This window comes from Carlito syrichta, unplaced genomic scaffold, assembly GCF_000164805.1.
Source record: "Carlito syrichta isolate Samal-C Ts95f unplaced genomic scaffold, Tarsius_syrichta-2.0.1 Scaffold308534, whole genome shotgun sequence".
Classification (NCBI taxonomy): domain Eukaryota; kingdom Metazoa; phylum Chordata; class Mammalia; order Primates; family Tarsiidae; genus Carlito; species Carlito syrichta.
In genome coordinates this window covers 254,594-275,702 of record NW_007252630.1, presented here as the reverse complement: position 1 = coordinate 275,702, position 21,109 = coordinate 254,594, and the positions used below count along the sequence as shown (strand labels likewise).

Below are 21,109 nucleotides of genomic sequence, written 5' to 3'. Positions count from 1 at the left end.
CGGCCACTGCACTCCAGTCTGGGCGACAGAGTGAGACTCCAACTCAAAAAAAAACCCCAAAAAACAACAAAAAAGAAACTAAAAAAACAATTTTTTCAGGGTACTTACCTATGTATGCAAGAGTTTAAATGTTGAAAGAAATAGTGGTTACCTCCAGGCAGGGGTTTGAGATGAGGATGGAACTGAGCGTGCTGTATAAAGGAGACATTCACCATATCGGCAGTGTTTTATTTCTTTAATAAAACAAAGCTACTGAAAACAAATTGGAAAAAAGTTAACATTATTACTTTTGAATAGTGAAATCATGGGAGTTTGTAATATTATTCATCTTAGCTCTCTGTTAACTCTGAAATTTAAAAAAAAAAAAGAAAAAAAAAATCACCTGTGGGAGATTTTCCAAGTGAGCACATATGCATCTTGTATTTTTGACCAGGGATGTCAACAACAATCAGATAATCCATTTTATTGGCACTGGGTTAGAGCTTGTCTAGTTTCATGTCTTCACTTCTTTTATAAGTAGAAGCTAGCTTTCTCCAAATTAGGCATCTTGTTAATGAGGCAGAGGTGGAATGAAAACTGATTTTCTGATCTCCAGTCAGTACTATACTATTTTCAACACCTGGTATTGGGGTCCAGGTTGATGATCTCAAAGGCCTGACAAATCTTCCATCAATCCAGAAGGATTTCATTATCTTCACAATTCTCTACCTACCATGACAGAAAAGTGGATTCAGATGTTTAAATTTTTTTCAACAACCCAAAGGTTAATTTCCAGCTGATGTGAAAATTAGATAACCAAAGCAGTTCATTTCACTAACACTTAATTGTGTGAATTCTCACAGGATGAGAATATATGCAGTAAGCTTTCTGTATCCATGAATTTTGCCTCCACAAATTCAACTACTCATGGATCAAAAATGTTTTTTAGAAACAATACAAATAACAAAACAGCAATGAAAATAATACAGATAAAAATACAGTATAACAACTATTTATATAAACTTTACATTGTATTAGGTATTATAAATAATCTATAGAAAATTAAGAGTATAGGGGAGGATGTCCATGGGTCATGTTCAAATACTGTACCATTTTAAGTCAGGGGCTTGAGCATTTGAAGATTTTGTTTGGGTAGAGTGAGGGAGGGGGTTGTGAAACTAATCCCCTGTGGATACTGAGAGATGACTATAAACCTAGATTTAGTAAGACCTACTAAGTGTCTGATCCAGAAGGTATTGAGAGGAGATGGAGGATAATAGGAAAAAAGAGAGAGAGAGAAAAAAGCACAAGGAGTTTCTGATTTTGACTAATGTACAAATCAGTATGGTAGGAAAACTAAGATGCTACTTGACACCTAGGTAAATTAAGTTCAGGGCGTGACTAGGATTTGGTTGGGATACATATGGAAGGTGAGAGAAAAATGGCATGAGGGTGAAGACAAGAAAGAACTGAGTGGGCAAGGGTCCGTAGCATAGCTGGTCTATAACAAAGTGAACTAGGGTGGACAGGGTTCCTAAGAATATAACGGGGAGCTGCTTGGAGACCATGAAGTAGCTTGCTCCATAGAGCAAGTGCACATTGCTTCCCAGGCATCCCCGAGACCTAAGAAGCTACAGCATGCAAACCTATCTCCCACCAGACTGCATCCTGCCCTGGAATCTAACAGTCCCTGAATCTAAACATCCCTAGAACCCTACTGACATCCCTTTATGTCCACCTGGAGGGCTAAAGCAGTGTAATACCTGGTTAGAACAGGGAGTTTCTTTTGGAGAGTGGTAGGCAGTCACTTTGATTTGGAAGAGCTTAGGTGGTAGACTTGGGGATTTTTTGCTTACTCAGCAGGGAATCGTGAGTTTTGAAGTAGGGATGTTACAAAGATATTATTTGTTATTCCTGTTTGTCATGACACTAACTAATGGACAGGCAACAGTCTTATGCTAGTATGAACACATTTCTATCAGCTTGGACACATCACTGCTCTGGTTGGAGAGCAGCAGGAGGATTCTTATGGTATCTTTGACAAATGCAAATAAATTTGATTATCAGTGAATTTGTTTGGGAAACAATGACACACATGCTTTAATCCCATAAAGATTTAATGAATGCCTACTGTGTGCAATACATTGGGCCTTGTCCTAGGAAAATAGAGAAAATAAAAATTAATTTAACTGAGACAAAGCCGTGTAGACAAACATATGGTAAGAGCAACACAGGGGAAATAATTCACATGGAGCAGTGAAGTATAGTTTTATAGAATTGGCATTTAAAGCTTGGTCTTGAAAAATGAATAGGATCTTAATAGACACAAAGGCAAAGAATATTTTAGCAGAAGGAACCAGAAGAGCAAAGGTAGAGAAGTGAATGGCCTGTTCAGGAAGTGGTGAGTATTTTATGAAAGTGTAGCATGTGTGAAGTGTTGTGGCTTGGGGCTGAGAAGACAAGCAGCCCTGGGTCATCCAGGGGAGCAAGGCTTAGAGATTGGCACATAGGAATCTACTGAAAGTTTAAATTGTTTAAAACATTTTTTAAAGGGGCAGGGTCTTGCTTAGTTGCCTAGGCCAGAGTACAGTAGAATGATCTTAGCTCACTATAGCCTCTACCTCCCATCTCAGCCTTTTGAGTATCTAGGACTACAGGTATACACTACCACACAGCTAATTTTTTTAATTGTATTTTATTTTTATAAAAACAGGGGCTCACTGTGTTGCCTAAGCTGGTCTCAAACTCATAGCCTTAAGTGAACCTACTATCTCAGCCTCTCCAAATGCTGTGATTACAGGCATGAGCCACCATGCCTGGTCTACTGAAGGTCTTGAGCAGTAAAAAATAAATAAATAAATAAATAAAATTCTAGAGAGATCTGTTTGGTAGCAGTTTAAAAAATAGACTGGAATGTAAAGTTTGGAATATTTAGAAAGATATTGCAATAATATGATATAAAATCTGTAGCATTTCTTTAAATTTTAATTTTTTATTAAAAATTTTTTGTGCCTATATTCACCCTGCAGTATCTGCAGCATTTCTATACACTAACAACAAAGTATCTAAAAAAGAGGTCAAGAAAACCCATTTACAATAGTGTTAAAAATATTTAGGAATAAATTTAATCAAGAAAGTGAAAGATATGTGCACCACAAACATTAAAGAAAGAAACTGAAGAAGATACAACAAATGGAAGAATGCACCATGTTCATGGATTAGATGAATTAATAGTGTTAATCAGAATTCCAATATAATTTTTCACAGAAATAGAAAATAATTCTGAAATTCATATGCAATCACAAATGATCCCAAATAGCCAGAACAAACTTGAGCAAAAAGAACAAACCTAGAAATGTCACACTACTTCATTTCACAATTTACTACAAAGTTATAATAATTAGAACAGCATGGTACTAGCATAAAAACAGACATTTAGACCAATAGAGCAGAATAGAGAGTCTCAAAATAAATCCACACGTTTACAGTCAACTGATTTCTGACAGAGGTGCCTAAAACACACACTGGGTGAAGGACAATCTCTTCAATAAAAGGTGTTAGGATAACTGAATGTCCACAGGTAGAAGAGTGAAATTAGATCTTTATCTCACACCATGTATACAAAAATCAACTCAAAATGGATTAAATATCTAAATGTAAGACCAGAAACAGTAAAATGACGAGAATAAAACAAAGGAAAAGCTTCTTGACATTGGTCTGGACATTGATTTTTTTTTCTTTTAATATGACCACAAAAGCACAGACAGTGAAAGCAAAAATAGACAGATGTTATTACATCGAAGTAAAAAGCTTCTGCATAGCCAAGAAAATGATCAGCAGAATGAAGAGATGACCTATGGAATGGGAGAAAATATTTGCAAACTGTACATCTGATAACCATACAGATGATAAGATATAGCTGATGTCCAAAATATATAAGTAATTCAAACAATTCAATAGCAAAGAAACAAATAACCCAATTAAAAAATAGGCAAAGGACCAAAAAATATATTTCTTAAAAGAAGACACAGAAGTGGCCAACAGATGTGTGAAAAAACCATCATTAATAACCAGAGAAATACACGTTAAAACCACAATGAGATATCACTTTATACCTGCTAAAATGGCTGTTATCAAAAAGATAAAAGATAAGTGTTGGTGAGGATGTGGAGAAAAGGAAATCCTTGTACCCTATTGGTGAAAATGTAAATTAGTACAGCCATATGGGAAACCATATAGAGGTTACTGAAAAATTAAAAATAGGACTACCATATGATAAAGCAATTCTACTTCTGGGTATACATCTAAAGGAAAACAAATTTGTAATATGGAAGAGATATCTGTACTCCCATATTCTTTGCAACATTATTTATAGCAGACAAGATGTAGAACCAACATAAGTGTCCATGAACAAGTGAATGGATAAAAAAGTGATATATGGTACACACACACATACGCACACGTGTGTATATACACAATGGAATGCTATTCAGTGTTTTAAAAGTAGGAAATACTATCATTTGTGACCTGGAGTACATTATGTTAAGTGAAATAAGCCAAGTCCAGAAAGAGAAACACTGCACAAGCTCACTTATGTGTAGAATCTTAAAAAGTTGAAATTTTAGAAGCAGAGAATAGAATGGTTGCTACAAGGGTTGGGGAGTGGGACATGGGAAAATGTTGGTTAAAGGGTACGAAATATCAGTTAAACAGGAGAAATAAATTCAATAGATCCATTGTACAGTATGGTGAGTATAGTTGAAAGTCATTTATTGTATAACTGAAAGTTGCTATAAGTGTAGATCTTAGATGTTCTCACCACAAAAATGATAATTATGTGAGGAGATAAATATGTTAATTAGTTTGATTTAATCATTTACAATGAAGACACAAATCAAAATATCAATGTATACAATATATACACTTTTATTTGTCAACTAAAACTTTAAAAAGCATATTGAAATAATCCAAGCAAGGTATGAGAAAGGTGTAGACTCCAGTATCTATGAGGATAGAATAAAGGGATAGATTTGAGTAGCTTCTCAGGAATGGCAAGGCACAATGTTTTATGGGAGGAGTAAAGGGAAATCAATGGGAAGGAAGAGAAAGGCAAGATTCAGGGATGACACCACAATTTTTGGCTTGGATGACTAGAAGCATGGGAGGTGAAGCAGATTTGGCAGGGGAGAGGTCACTGCCAAGCATCCTGGATTTGAGGGGGTAGTAGAAAGCCTGCTAGAGGGGTTGGAGGGCAGTGCTGATGCCCTGTCTCCCACAGGCACATTAGAATTAACATCAGTGTATCTGAAAAGAGCTCCTGGCTAGTGGCTGATTCCCAAAGAGATTCACCAGACCTCAGATAATCAGGACTTGAAGAGTTGATTGTAATGCCTACCAATAGCTTCACCTCCAGAATGTAATCGAGTCTCATTCATTAGATAAAGATCAAAAGAATGATCTTGACAAAGCATTGCACAGATTTTATAATGAGAGAGAAATGAAGATGGCTGTCAGCCCATTATTAAGCATAATAACTAGGCTAGAATGAGTTGAAGGACTTCATTTAGGCAGAATTTTCCCATTGATGAATAGTAGGGGGTAAAAGTGTGAAAGGGAAGCATATATTCTTGTTCACAAAATAAGTAAAAATGCTTTAAAAAATCAGAGGCAATAAACGTGAATTGTATTTATAGTGCTAAAGCAGAGAATCTTCTATATATTGATGAACACTGATGTACAGTTAAAATTTTAAAAGTCCAAATGTTTTTCCACCAACAGAACTTTATTTTTAAGAAATGATGAACAGCTCTGTCCATATTTACAGGCTGGGAGCAAAGAGGCATGGGTCTAGCAACAGTAGCCCAGACCAATCACATTTTAGAGAGTTTGACTTGCTTGTGCCCGTGGGGTGCCCGCTTAAGGCAGACAGAGTCCACTGTGATGGGCATAAACAAAATTGACCTGTAGGTGGTGGGTGGGGGGTTTGAGTCAGAAATAGTTGAAGGCATTCAACTTCCACATTAAAATACTAAGAACAGGGAGCATAACATTGTATTCAATAAGTATTCAATAATAAGTGTAAGTGTTAAAATAAGCACTCAACTATATTTCTTTTCTTTTCTTTTTTTTTTTTGAGTTGGAATCTCACTCTGTCACCCAGACTGGAGTGCAGTGGCCGCTCCCGGCCACCGCAGCCTCGACCTGCTGGGCTCCGGCGATCCTTCCGCCTCAGCCTTCCAGGTAGCTGGAACTACAGGCGCGCACTACCACGACCGGCTCATTTTTGATTTATTGTAGAGATGAGGTCTCAGTAAGTTGCCAAGGTGGGTCTCGAACCCGCGGGCTCAGGCAATTCACTCACCTCAGTCTCCCAAAGGTGCGGGATTACAGGCTGAGCCACCGAGCCCGGCTTAACTATATTTCTTTATTATAATGGTAGGAATGGAGTGATCATTCCTGAATATTTAATTTTAAATAAACCAGTATGTGTTGATTAAAGTTTATCCAAAGTTAAAATCTGATCTTTGGAAGTTATATCAAGTACTTGAATTATTAGTAATTCATTACTCAGTAAACTGTGTGAAATTCATAGATAAGTAATTGGCATACATTATCTGATGGCTATTTTTCCCACAATGGTTGTTATTTGGGGATATAATAGCACTCAGCTGGAAAAACCTACTTCTATTGAATAGGCATGAACTCTGTGGAACACATACAACAAATTGGACAGCACCAAGCAATTTTAATCGTGTAGTGGCTCATGATCTAGGATGAGAAGTATAGGAGACATATATATTAAACTCATATTAAACTCTCTGAGCGTTTTTCCCCCATCAGTAAAATAGAAACAAGAGCCCCTCCCTCCCAATGTTGACATGAGAATAAAATGAGAAAAATACATGAAAAACACCTAGCACAGTTCTATACTAATGGCTTGATGAATGCCCACATCTGCTGTTGTTACACCTTTGTGTGTTGGGTTGTTCACTGGGTGTATGTGTGTGGCCTGATTCCCCAGTTTGAGCAAGATATCAGTACATTCTTAACATTTGGCTTCTTCTGTCACCTACAGTGGTGCGTCCCCATAGGTGTGCTGTGATGCCTCCTCAGCAACCTGCAGTTGGTCAATAATAAATCCTGTTTTTTTAAAGGTTATATGGGGAAAAAGTTAAGTGCTACGCAAAAACTTGGGCAGCTTGCCCTCTAGTGGTAATTTTATGAATTGCCCCCATCAATGACTGCTGAATCACAAGAAAACTGGTGGTAAAAATGAAACGGATTAAGTTGACATAGTAAAACACCTGGTTTAACAAATGGACTTGTTAATCATAAACACATAATAAACTATTGTGGGGTACATATTCGGTAAAGAACTTAAGCAGCAACAAACATCATCGAGGTATCTAGAACTTGCAAATTTTCTCATGTGCTAATTAGACATTTTATCCAGCAGGGAATTTCCAATTTGGGGCAGAATCAGCAATTCTATACCCAATAACAAATGATAATGTCTAATATAACCATTAGAGCCTAATTTTACTGCACTCAATATTCTTCTTTTCTAAAATAATATTATAACCATTGTTGATAATAACATCTTATTCTATTATGGGGATTTATAAACTCTTCACAGGGTTTTGTTTTTACAGAAGGTGGGTGTAGCAGGATTTGTTGTCCCGATTGTATTGCAAACAGAAGCGGGAGGCTTATCTATGAAAAGGCTAAATGGGTTTGCTCAGGTTATCCAGGGCACTTTGTAGAGGACATCATTAGTTTTTATCCCTAGGAATATCCTCCTAGCAAAATAAATTGTGTGAATGCTGGCATACCCCTTTATGCACTTCTTCTTTTGAATTTTCATGTCAAACTTTCGAAGCATACATTTTCTTTGCAGATTGGAATGAAAATGATTAAAATAGAGACCTGAATTTTAAATAAGTGATTTCCTTCACTTTATTATAATTGTTTTGGGAGCTCAGATATTAAAAGCATTCCTGGCCACAAGACGAAACCAAGAGTAATAATTTTGTGAGCCTTATAGAAATCTAAATCAATGGAGTAGAGAGGAAAATCTTTAAAAAAAACACACAAAATTGTTCTTTTAAGTACTTGAATTGCTATTCATAAGACTCGAGTGAGCAGAGAAAGGATAATGCAGAAATAGGAGATATTTTCAAGTGGAAAGACAGGTATATTTATAACCATACTGAGTGATTGTGAAGCAGAGGGCAGACATGTACTCACATATACTTTCAATGGGTTTGCTCTGTAGCAAGTTTCAGTCCAACTATAGAATTTCACTATTTGGAGGGAGGGGAAAAGTGTCTCCTTTCCTGCAGTGCCTCCATTTACATTTGTGGCCGGTTAGTGAGACCCAGTTATCAAATCACCTGTGGGAGATGCCAACCTCTCTGCAGAAAATGCTTTTCTCAGAAACCCTGCAGGGAGCTTGCTTAAACAGAGGCCACTGGAGTTGTGAACAAAAAAGGGCTGAATAGCTTCATGGGTTGGAGGTTTGTGCTGATAAGGTCAAGCTCACAGGTTGTCTCCCTTAGTGGGATACTCAGTTCTACTATGTCTCCAACTTGGTCATAGCCTGGCATCGTTGGCAGCTGCATCACAGATCTATTCATTCAGTCATTTGCCAAATATGTATGGAAAGTTAACATGCAAAGGGCTCTGTAAATATGGCATGTTATTACAAACTCCAGAAATGTGATTTGCATTTGTAACTTTTAATGGCATTTGGTGAATTCAACTATATGTGACCTTTCACCTCTTCTAGCCTTTTTGTGACCCTCTGACACCTCTTAGCTCTTCCCTCTTAACCTCAAGATGCTCAATCCCTTTATGCTGATTTGTCACCTGACTTTTCAGGTGTCATATCTCAGTATTTACTTCTTAGTTGTATCACTAGTCCCAAATCTAAAATTAGATACACAGTATCCTATTCCATCCCCTCTTATTCCACTCTTAGATTGCTAAAAATAGCAATTCAATAAAAATAAATCATACCATCTAGTTGGAATCTAGTAGTGGTCTGATACTTTTTAGATATAAGGCTATAATACTTTAGCTGATAGAAATCTATTTCTACTGATCTAAGTTTGGTGAGGAAAAATATTTGGAGATGCATAGGCCTTGGTGGATCCCTGCTATCATACTTTTGGTCTATTTTATGGGAAACTTCCCTCAAGTCTCTTGAAATACCTTATGATGTAACCTTATACTGTGAATATGAAGGGGAAAGAAAAGGGATAACGTTTAGAAATTATTTTTCTCATTATTGCATTTCTGTTCTCTGGTCATTGACTACCTTATAACTAAATATTCCCTCTTTGATACCCAAAGCTAAAGAACAGGCAAAAAGGAACCATAAATATAGTAAGTCAATATATATATTGCTCGGACATATTTAAAAGGAAATGAATTCTCAGCGTAGTCTTTAGGTCTGTATAATAAAACTAATTGCAATGGCAATTAAATGTCTTAAACTGCCATTGAACATTTTTTGCCATGACTCAGGAACCAGTATTTTGATTACTTTCAATACCAACCATGTCCCATCACGAATGGACTGTTAACATTGTAGAGGTGTAGGCTCATACAACAGACCATTTAGAGGAGGTAACTCAGAGGATTTAGGGAGCAAATGGAAAAAAAATTCCAATTTTTATAAAATCAAGTAGATAATGACTTGAGGCTATTTTGCTAAGTCCAATTTGTTAATTCAAAAGCATTTGCTGTACATCTTAGGGTTAGAGGAAAACAAACTGAAATATTAAAGAGTTTTAAAAAAATTGTCCCCATATGTTCCTTGTTTCTATTAATCAACTTTTAAAATAAAGCTATAAGAATATACATAGTTTCTAAAAAATATTTATATAGTTACCTCTTACTTGTGTTAATGCATGGGAACAGTGTTACAGATAATCCATAAAAAACAAATAATATAAAATTCATTCAAAATGATAAAATAAATATTAAAATTGCATCTAATCCAGAGATGTATCACTAGAAATTTACGATGACCCCAAAGGTTCAACTAATGCAAGTTTCCTTTCCTCCATTATTGAGAGTTATGTGAGTGACAAATGACAGGTATAAAGCCAATATCAAGGAATGAATAAAAAGATTCCCAAGAGAGCCAGTGATCAACACATATTCAGTCTAATCCACTGTAACTTCCTGGCTTTAACAGTGCACAACAGTTGCCAAAATCCTCTGTGATAAATCTGATTCCTCTGAATTCTCAAATAAAATTCCAATGCCCATCAGTATAAATTTAAAGGGAGTTATTTATTTGTCTGTTTGTTTATTTCTACTTTTTAAGAATAGAGACAAGGGTCTCACTGTTTTGCTCAGGCATGTGTAGAACCCCTGGTTTCAAGCAATTCTCCTGCCTTGCCCTCCCAAAGTGCTGGGGTTATAGGTGTAAGACGCCACACTTGATCTTGTTTATTTATTTTTAAAGAATACCTCACGGAGTATCACATGTTCTCACTTATAAGTGAACCTTGAACAACTATCATAATATAAGAAAAGGATTGGCAGTAGTGGGAAACTGCCAAAAGAGGGGTGGGGACGGGGTTGGCAGTAGTGGGAATCTGCCAGGGGAGGAGGGGGCACACCTCATCAGCAAGGGTACATGCATAAAGACCATTTGTATACCTAACTCTGAATTGTACCCCACATCTTTAAAATAAAAATAATAAATAAGAGACATACTATACATACTATAAGAGAAATTAAGGCAGAGTATGAAGCCCACATGCAGCAGGGCAGTGATAAATGAAGTCAGAAAGAGAGATCAGAAACCACATAATTTAAAAACTTTATTGGGCCATACACTCCTGATAAAGAAGACCTGATAAAGAGCTTTGGAAAATCTCCCCAGCAAAATATATCTATGTAAATAGACATATTGCTTTTGTCAACATCCTTGAAACCTACGCAGTACCCTCCCCCGGGTGACCTTGAACTCCAGTTCAAAAACCCCTCATATAGAGAATGTGAAATCCCGAGGTAAGATAATTATTACACTTGGCATTGCATTTTGCTCTGAACTTCCTGTCGATTGAGGTTATGAGATTAAACACACTAGGTTTGCAGTTTTCAACATCAGATCAGTTCACAAAATTATTAGGGAAACATATGCCTTTAAAATAGCAGTATTTATACATTTTATGAAATGATTATTTTATAAAGGATAATCAAGTAATATAAAGGGATATAGCATAGTTTGATGAAATTCTTTGACGATAAGCTAATTATATTGACTAGTATATGAAATTAGCCATAACATCTCATTCTTAACTCTTCTGGGAAAGAAGGAATTTATGTCTTTCTTTAATGGTAGATTTATCCACCTAATATTAGTTGATTAAAGCTGACATTAATATAATATATTCCCATGAGCACACACCAGCTAAGCAGTAAGGGAGGCCCAAAGGTATAAAGAGAAATCAACTTGTGATTAAATATCTGCTATTAATAGGTCATACCATGGAAAACTGGCCTGTATATAATAGCAAATAATCACTTTAGGTGCCCACTGTTTCCAATCCCTGCATTTATTTTCCTAAAGGCAAATAAATAATATGATTGTCTTTGTCACAATTATAGGCACAGGTAGTATAGGGTAGAGGCTAAGAGCACAGTCTCTGGAATCAGAGACTGGTTTTCTACCACTTGTTAGCTGTGTGACCTTGGGCAAAGTCATTAACTTCTCTGTGTCTAAGTGTCCTCGTCTGTAAAATAAGAAGAAAAGCATTAATCTCAGGGCTGCTTCTAGGTTGTACAGAGATCTCTTGGAAATATTTGTTTTGTGGGGCTTTTGCCTATATAACAATTTGAGTTACCTAATGCCAACATATCAGTGTCATTCTAACAGTCCAATTTCACATGATGATGTGAAGGAAATACTTCATGACTGGCAGTAGCCAACCACTTGCAAGGCCACTCTGCTGGCATTGGAGTTTGGTCATGGTGTCCAAGGACAATCTTATAGGCAAGAGTGCTGGAATTCCTTGGAGAATCTGGTCTACCTGGAGCATATGATTGCTACAAAAGATTGGAAAACACCCCAAAATCACAGAGCTAGACCAATGGCTCTGCTTGCTAAAATCTAAGTGATGTCCTAGTCTGTCTCATAGGGTCACTGGGAAGACTGAATGAAGTAATCTATGTAAAGCACTTGACTCTGTACATATTGGCAATGATTACTCCTTTTACCATTGTTACCAATAATACTCACTGCATCTTATGCCTTTTCTGGTTTTCTTTCAGTGGATGGCTGCATTGATTGGTCAGTGGATCTTAAGACATACATGGCTTTGGCGGGTGAACCAGTTCGAGTGAAATGTGCCCTTTTCTACAGTTATATTCGCACCAACTATAGCATGGCCCAGAGTACTGGACTCAGGCTTATGTGGTACAAAAACAAAGGTGATTTGGAAGAGCCCATCATCTTTTCAGAGGTCAGGATGAGCAAAGAGGAAGACTCAATATGGTTTCACTCAGCTGAGGCACAAGACAGTGGATTCTACACTTGTGTTTTAAGGTGAGTGTTGTGTAAAAATATTGTTCAATCATAGGCTGATAGTCTTGATTGGGACTGGACTGTGTGCAGGTGTGCTTCACGTGGCACAGCAGATATGTTCTTGAAGGTTGCAGTGCATGTAGAGCCTCAGTAAATTCAATTCTAATTATCTACTGGGACAATGACACCACAAATTCTTATTAGATTTTTATAAAATATAATTCCAATTTGCTGTGTATGCTTACTTAATTTAGAACATTTTGTGACTTGTTTCTTCTTCAATTCCACCCAGGGTCTTATATTAATAATTATTTTTGGCATACAGCTATTTGGCTCAATGATCTTGATATGTAGCCATGAAAATGACTTAAAGTATCATTTAGGCCAAGGCCTCACCTTTCTTGTTGATGGAAAATAGCTTGAAATGCTGCTGGGAGATCTCTTAGTAAATGTGCAACTGGTGAAATCCTTCGTAGAATTGACAATGCGAGTTTGAGCCCACTGTGTCTAAATATTCAACATAAACACATAGTTATTCTGAATTTCTGGGTACAATACTGGGAATATATCACAGACACAATTCTTGCTTGCAAGAAGTTTACAATAAAAGGCAATCTGTTTTTTACTTAGGGACGCTACAATATGACCTACCTTCCCCCTCTACCTTAGTGGTAGGATCTAAAATCTAGCACCTCAGAGACTGGATTAAGTATTGAAGTAGGTAGCTGAGATGCCCTTTAAGTCACCTTTCAATTCTGCCATTTTGGCAGTCTCTGATCTTGCTCACCAGGGACCTGCACTGTACTATTTGATTTTAACTTCTTGGAAATGGAGACCTTTCCTATTTTTGTATCCTGTGGACTTTGATGCCAAAGCTATGTCACTTCTTCATCAAAAACACTCAGAAGCCCTTAGCGAGGTCTCATTGTTCAAAAGGCCAGGAGAGCAAGGTGGTATAAAAATAGAGCGCCTTTGAGATGCTCTAAGAATCACTTTTGTGTCTGGTGGTACTGGAGTGTTTGGGGGAGAAAATGGTGAGTTGATTACCTGTTTGTGGTAGGCAAAATCCCCAGGAGCTTGGCAGAAGAGCAATAATTCTGATCACACTCAGTGATAAACGATATTTTCTCCTACTGGCAGCTCTTGGCAAAACTGAGTAGTAGGTGTACTTTGGCTTTAATGACTGACAGTATATTCTCTAGGGGGCTGCTACTCTTTCTCTGCTTGCACTCTCTCCATCCCCAACCCTCATCAAAACATACCAGTAGAAAATATCTCTCTTTTCCTCCACATAACCCTATTTGCTTTTTGTTTGTGGCTTTTACAAATTTAAAGTTTTATTTTCAAAGCACCAGTCCACTATATTTCAGGTGCTAAGTTTGTAATGAATTATTAAGCAAATTATTGCTACTTCCCCAGCCTTGCTTATATCCTGCCTTGTTACCTTCATCTTTTTCCCTTCTTTTCTCTAACCTCATTCCTCTGCTCCTAGCAATATTAACAACTTAGTATGTGTTCTTACATACATTTTCTCTGCTCTCTTAATTATGCCAGCATATTTACATGGGGATTTTTCTCCTCATTGTTTTACAAAATACAAAGAGAATTATCAATTTTTTGTAGTATAAATATACAGTAGAAACCTCTCAAAGTCAATTGATAGAATGCTTACTCATCCTTTTAAGTATATAATATCCTATGTTGCTTAATATTTTATGATAACACTGTTTAGTCAATCATTTCCCTATTGATGAGCATACACTTTGTTTCCAGTTTTTTAGCCCTACAAAAAGTGCTGTAATAGAAAGCCACTATTTTATCTGAAATAAACTTTAAAATTCTAGAAAAGTTTTAGATTTACAGAATTATTGCAAAGATAGTACAGAGGGTTCCTATATGCCCCACACCCAGCTTTCCCATTTTATTAACATCTTATGTGATTATGGTGCATTTCTCATTTGTTACAATTAATGAAACAGTAGTGGTACATTACTATTCACTGAAGTCCATACTTTCTTCACGTTTCCTCCATTTTTCCTCGGTGTCATTTTTATGCTGTAACATCCCATCTCTGATACCATATCACACTTAGTTGTCATGTCTCCTTAAGCTTTTCTTGGCTGTGACAGTTCTTCAGACTTTCTGTGTTTTTGATTACCTCGACAGTTTTAGGTTTACTGGTCAGAGGTTTTGTAGGATGTCCCTCAACTGGGGTTTATCTGATAGTTTTCTCATGGTTAAAGTTGGGTAATACGATTTTGGGAAAAAGATGACAAAGGTAAAACACTATTCTCATTACATTGTATCAAGGGTATTCAGTATCAATATGACTTATCACTGTTGACGTTGACCTTGATTACCTGAATTGAAGTAGTGCTTGTTTTTCTCCATGGTAAAGTTACTCTTTTGTTCTTCCTTTCCATACTGTAGTTTTTGAGAGAAAGTCAACATTCAGAGTCTACCCTTAAGAAGAAATGCCTACATAAATCATTTGTAATTGTTTTACATGGGAGATTTGTCTTATCTCTCTCCCTTATTCATTTATTCAATTATTTATTTATATCAGTATGGACTCTTGGATATTTATATTATATATTGGCTTGTAGTACAATACTGCTTTGTGGGGGGTTTTTTGGGTTTTTTGCTCAAATTCTTTTATCTTTGCCCATTAGAAGCTCTTCCAGTTGACTCACTTGTTCGTTTGATATAACTCCATTCTTGCATTTTGGTTTTTTAAAAGTATTTTCTTACATTATTGAAAGATGTTACAGGAATATCTTGTATATTTCCTGCCCCACTCATGGAAACAGCCATTTTTTTCCAAGGAGCCCTGATTTTTAAAAAATGGATAATAGTATTAGAAACCAAGATTTGGCCGGGCTCGGTGGCTCAGCTTGTAATCCCGTGCCTTGGGAGGCTGAGGTGAGTGGATTGCCTCAGCCCGTGGGTTCAAGACCCGCCTGGGCAACCTGGTGAGACCTCATCTCTACAATAAATCAAAAAAATTAGCCGGGCGTGATAGTGCACGCCTGTAATTCCAGCTACTTGGAAGGCTGAGACGGAAGGATCGCCGGAGCCCAGCAGGTTGAGGCTGCGGTGGTGGGAAGCGGCCACTGCACTCCAGTCTGTGTGACAGTGAGACTCCAACTCAAAAAAAAAAAAAATAAGAAACCAAGATTTTGTTGCTAGGTGTGCTTTTGCTGCTGCTGGGGTGTTGTTGCTTCTAGGTCCTCTCAGCTGACAGTCTATTTGCTTTTAAACAAAGCTCTGCATGATTTCATGCAACAGTCCACAAATTGTAAAGGAATACTTTAGGGGTAGTAGAATTTCCCAATTTCCCTGAAGTGCTTTCCTACAGGTGGCCCCCTCTTTCGATTGACATTGTTTATGTTTATTGTGGATACCATCTGAGTCAGAGTTACTCAACTCACATCTAGATCAGTAGAACAGAAAGGGATAGAATTTCACTGAGTAGAGGTTTAGGTACTCGCATAACTGATAGTTTCTTTTATTTATGGTGCTGGCCTTAGGGAGTGATTGGAACTGATAGAGGTATGTGGAAATTTTGAATATGATGCCTCATGTATGCCTTGGTAAGAAAAAAAAAGGGTCTGGGAACCACTGGTCTAAAGGAATTAACCAGTGTTTTGTCAACTGAGAGAGCTATAATTGGATTCCAGAAATTAGAGGTGAAATTGTTAGCATTTGACTATCAATAATGAACAGTTTTTCAGACCTAATAGTAGCCATTGCCTTCTAATATGTGCCAAGTGACAAATTCAGTCCATATAGGCGATTTTATGCATTTGCCAAGAGAGTAAGATTTATAGTGAAAAAGGCTCTTAATTTGACAATTTCAGTATGCACCTAAAATTCCAAGTTTAATATCAATTTGAGGTAGCCATGAATGATTTTTAATGCTTTATTGATCCTATTAAAAATTATATATTGATTTCATTGTCCTTAAAGTGCAAATATGAAACATTTAATAAAATTCTCCACTCATTTCAATCATAGCAAGAAAAGTTTTCTGTAGCCAATTACACATTTTTCACTTTTCTGTGGCCAGTCTCAAGAGTGAATAGTTGAATTTCTCAGCATATTAATGGTTTTGTAGTAGAGGAATGATAGAGAACTAAATAATATTTTGAGAGGTAGTACCAATCCAAGAATCACTGCAATCTTTCCAATGGAAGTACAATTTAATAGGACAAAAATGATCAGAGTAATCTTATCAGACAAAATTCCACATATCACTTTCTCAAAAACTTGGAACAAGGGATAACTTAGGCTGTAGATGAAGATAGATATAATTATATAATCCTGCATTGAATTTGCAGATATTGAAAAAAAATGAGTAAATATAATGGAACAGCTATACAAAGCTAATAGTTAGGGATACGCATGGTTAGGTGCAGAGAATCAGTTATAGGTACAAAACCATTATGACCATTTATCCCTACATTGAGGTAAACAGAACAAGGAACTCCTTTATTAAATGGCAACATAACCAAATATTTTAAGTCTCTAATTATAATGGAAATAAATGAGGTTTTAAAAATGTGAGTATCTTACTAACATTTCCAAAGAGTTACTAAGTATATTTATCCTGCCTGGTGGCATGATATTTGCTTTGATTGCTCAAATGTGATTAACCAATTCACATTTGAATGATTATTACTCCAACAAAACAACATTACTAGAAAATTTGAGTAGGGTAGTTATAATTGAAAAAGAAAATGTAACATGGTGATAATTTTTTAATCTGTATGATGAGTACATGAGGGTTCATTATATTGTCCTTTTTATATTTGACTATGTTTGAAGTATTTTATAATAAAAATAAAAAGGAAAGAAATGTAAGTGTACAGTAATTTTGTCTCATTTTAGTGGCCCTTAAATGATCCTGTCCTATAAGTGGCTATGTCTTATATATAAGCAAGTTTTCAAATTTCTTTTTTTAAAATTTTTAAAATTCTTTTAATTTTAAAATTGTGGAGTACAATTCAGGGTTAGGTATACAAATATTCATTGTGCAGATACCCTTGTTGATGAGATGTGCCCTCCCCTTCCCCAGGCAGATTTCAACTACTGTCAATCCCACCTCCCCATCCCCCCCCCGAAGTTTCCCGCTACTGTCAATCCCACCTCCCCATCCCCCCCCGAAGTTTCCCGCTACTGTCAATCCTGTTCTTGCTATTGTGAACAATGCTGCAATAAACATACATGTGCAGGTATCTTTTTTATAGAGTGATTTGAGTTTTTCTGGGTATCTTCCCAGTAGGGGGATTGTGGGGTCATATGGAAGGTCAATTTTTAGAACTTTTAGGAATAGCCACACTGTTTTCCACAGAAGCTGTACTAATTTTCACTCCCACCAACAGGGTAGAAGTGTTCCCTTTTCGCCACATCCTTTCCAGCATCTGTTATTATTTGAGCTATTGATGATGGCCATTCTGACGGGAGTTAGGTGGTATCTCAGTGTGGTTTTAATTTGTATCTCCTTGATAACTAGTAAGGCTGAACATTTTTTCATATATCTGTTGACTGCTCATATGTCATCTTTTGAGAACTGTCTGTTCATATCTTTTGCCCACTTTGTAATGGGGCTGACTGTTTTTTTCTTTTCAGCACATTTGAGTTCCTTGATGTTAGGCCTTTATCAGGCATGGAGTTGGCAAATATTTTTTCCCAGTCTTTGGGCTGTCTCCCTGCTCTTTTGATGGTTTCTCTGGCTTTGCAGAAGCTTGTCAGTTTAATGAGGTCTCACTTGTCTATCATCTCTTATGGCATGGGAACTTCAGGTTTTGATCAGGAATTGGTTGCGGGTTGGAACTTCCATAAGAGTGTCACCTGCTTTTTCTAAGGTTCTTATAGTTTGAGGTTTTGCATTTTGGTCTCTGATCCATAAAGAGTTAATTTTTGTTTATAGGGATAGGTAGGTGTCCTGTTTCAATCTTCTGCAAGTGGTCAGCCAGTTTTCCCAGCATCATTTACTGAATAGATTCTTTTCTCCCCAGTGGTTGGTAGTGGAGGCTTTGTTGAAGATGAGTTGATTGAGAAATTGAGGTATTGCTTCTGGAATCTCAATTCTATTCCGTTGGTCTATATGCTTGTAATTGAACCAATACCGGGCTGTTTTGATTATTGTATTGTGGCGACTTGGGGCAGGGGGGGATGGTGCAGCCAGCGAGGGAGCCCAGGAGCCCGGACCTCCACAGGGGTGGGAGCCGAGTGCCGCCGGGGGCAGGACAGCAGCAGCGTCATCCTTCAGTGTGTCAGCAGAGCAGTGTGTGGGACCAAGGGCCTCCAGCCTGCAGGCCAGCTCGGCTGGTGGCAGCAACAGCAGTAGAGTAGTGTGTGGGGTCCTTGTCTGCCAGCCTGCAGGCCTGCGCAGCTGGCTGGAAAGCAGGCTGGCAGCAGCGGGAACAGCAGCCACTGGGGGAAAGCAAGAGTCTTTATGGACACTCGCTTTCGCAGAGACTCTCACAGTCCAACCTGGCCTGTCGCCATCTTGCCGGAAGTCCAAGTTTTTATATTTCAATCAACAAAGTTGAATATGTATTGTGAGATTCACTTTAATGCCATATTGCAAGGAGACCTCTGTCTTTAGAAAGGGAAGTGACATCCTAGTCTACCTCAGACACAAAGAAATATATCTTATTACCTTCCACCCTCCTACCCTACTCCCCACCATGATTACCATGAGATTTCAAGGACAGTGAACGTATCTTATTATTCAATTCCAACTTAACTATTGATCCTTGAAAACATAAGTGTCAACAAGTTGATTATCCAGGTAGCAATTTCCAGGATAGCAGATAGTTTATTATCAAAAAATTGACAGCCTGGATTTTGTAGAATTAATATTGACCTCATAAAGATCAGGATAGTACACCAGGGTCTTGAGACAGGAGTAATGCCTTTTCTGGCCTGTGTAGGCTAAAATACAATGCAACTAGTTATTTTTTCCATCTATGTTTGGTTATAAGTGGAGGTCACGATTTCATCATTTTTGTCATAATTATGCATAAAAGAGCACATATTTAACCTAGCAAAAATGTTGTTTCAACCTCTAAAATTTGCTAATCTCCTTGTTAATAAATTATAAGTGACTTAAAATAGCAAAGAAGCAGCATTATACTTTATTTTCATTTCATTAACATTAAATAAGATGTGTTATAATGTCTGAAATATAACCATACTGTTGTACCTTAGCTACGTTATTTCAACTTTATTCAATTTGCTTATTGGAAAGAAGCAGATGTTTACAGTTTAGTCAAAAGGATTACCTGCTTTGTAAGAATTAATAGGTTACATTTGCTAACCATAAAACAAGAATTGATTTCAAATAGTCACTGATGAACTAACACTGGCATTCATGTATACCTTTTAGTTTTATCCCTTGTATCATTACATAAACTATAGCAGCTTTCTGTTTTATGGTAATTTTGCTCAAAAATTGAGGTTTTTTAACTCCTGTCAAGTGATTGCAAACTCAAAATCTTTTCAGGGGCCAAGAAGGTAATGCCATGAGTGTGGCAAGCCATCTGAAATATTTTGGAGCATTGAAGATTGTAACAAACCCCTCCATACTCTCATTTCATTCATTCCACTCTCTGCCACCACCTTCTTCTCTATCCAATTATTTTGTACTCTATCTGCAATAATCTGTTGATCCCATCCAGACCTTCATCTCACAATTTTTCAGTTTCTCATTCTTTTCCCACCTAGCGTAGTTTAAATTTGATGATCATTCATTACAATCACTCATATATATACCCTCTTAATTATTTGACCACTTCTTCCTTCATCTTACTTGCTTGTTAAACCGCAGCATTGTTTAAAACCAACTTTCCACCAATACTTGCAGTTGAACTGAGCTAAAGGAACATATATAGTGGTGACTGATTTTACCTTAAATTCACTATCCTCAAATGAACCCTTAATGCTACCAGGTAGTTTTACTACATATTTTTGTACATTCAGTCTTCCATCTGTCTAGATGACTATTTTATACTGTCTTGACTCCTCAAATCTCCAATGTCTCCTCCCCCTTGCTTCCCATTTCACTGAAGAAAAAAATAAAAACCTGAAGCAATCGGGAGAAGACTTCCACTACATTCACCCACCCATCAGCATCTGTACCTACATATTCTACCTTTCAGCCTGTTACTATAGATGTACTGGTCTTGCCAGTGATTTCATATGTACAGTCTATCCCTATTTACCTACTCAGGAACATCACCTATCTCTCTTCCATATCATGGAATTTTCTATTTTTACTGAATAATTTTTATTAGCATACACACAGGTCAATCCTTATGCCATATAAAAAAGTTTTCTTGACTCTACTTTCCCAGACAGCCACAGTCCCCAATTCTTTGCTCTCACTTTATTTTAATGAAATGGTTTTAAAGAGTTGTCAGGTGATGGTATCATGGGTGTTGGCATATGTCCAAAACCATTCGATTGTACTCATTAAATATGTGCAGTTCTTTGTGTATCAATGATCCCTCAATAAAACTGTTTTTTGGTTTTTTTTTTTGAGTTGGAGTCTCACTCTGTCGCCCAGACTGGAGTGCA

General features: G+C 37.0%; 1 protein-coding gene across 1 annotated transcript in view; it reads left to right on the top strand.

Moving 5' to 3' along the window:
• LOC103267915 (X-linked interleukin-1 receptor accessory protein-like 2) overlaps positions 1-21,109 on the top strand; it is a 130,199-nt gene that overhangs the window by 51,971 nt on the left and 57,119 nt on the right. Inside the window, exon 2 of the mRNA XM_008065483.2 lies at positions 12,271-12,544. Coding sequence (XP_008063674.2) covers positions 12,271-12,544 — 274 coding nt within the window. The remainder of the gene's footprint in view (positions 1-12,270; positions 12,545-21,109) is intronic.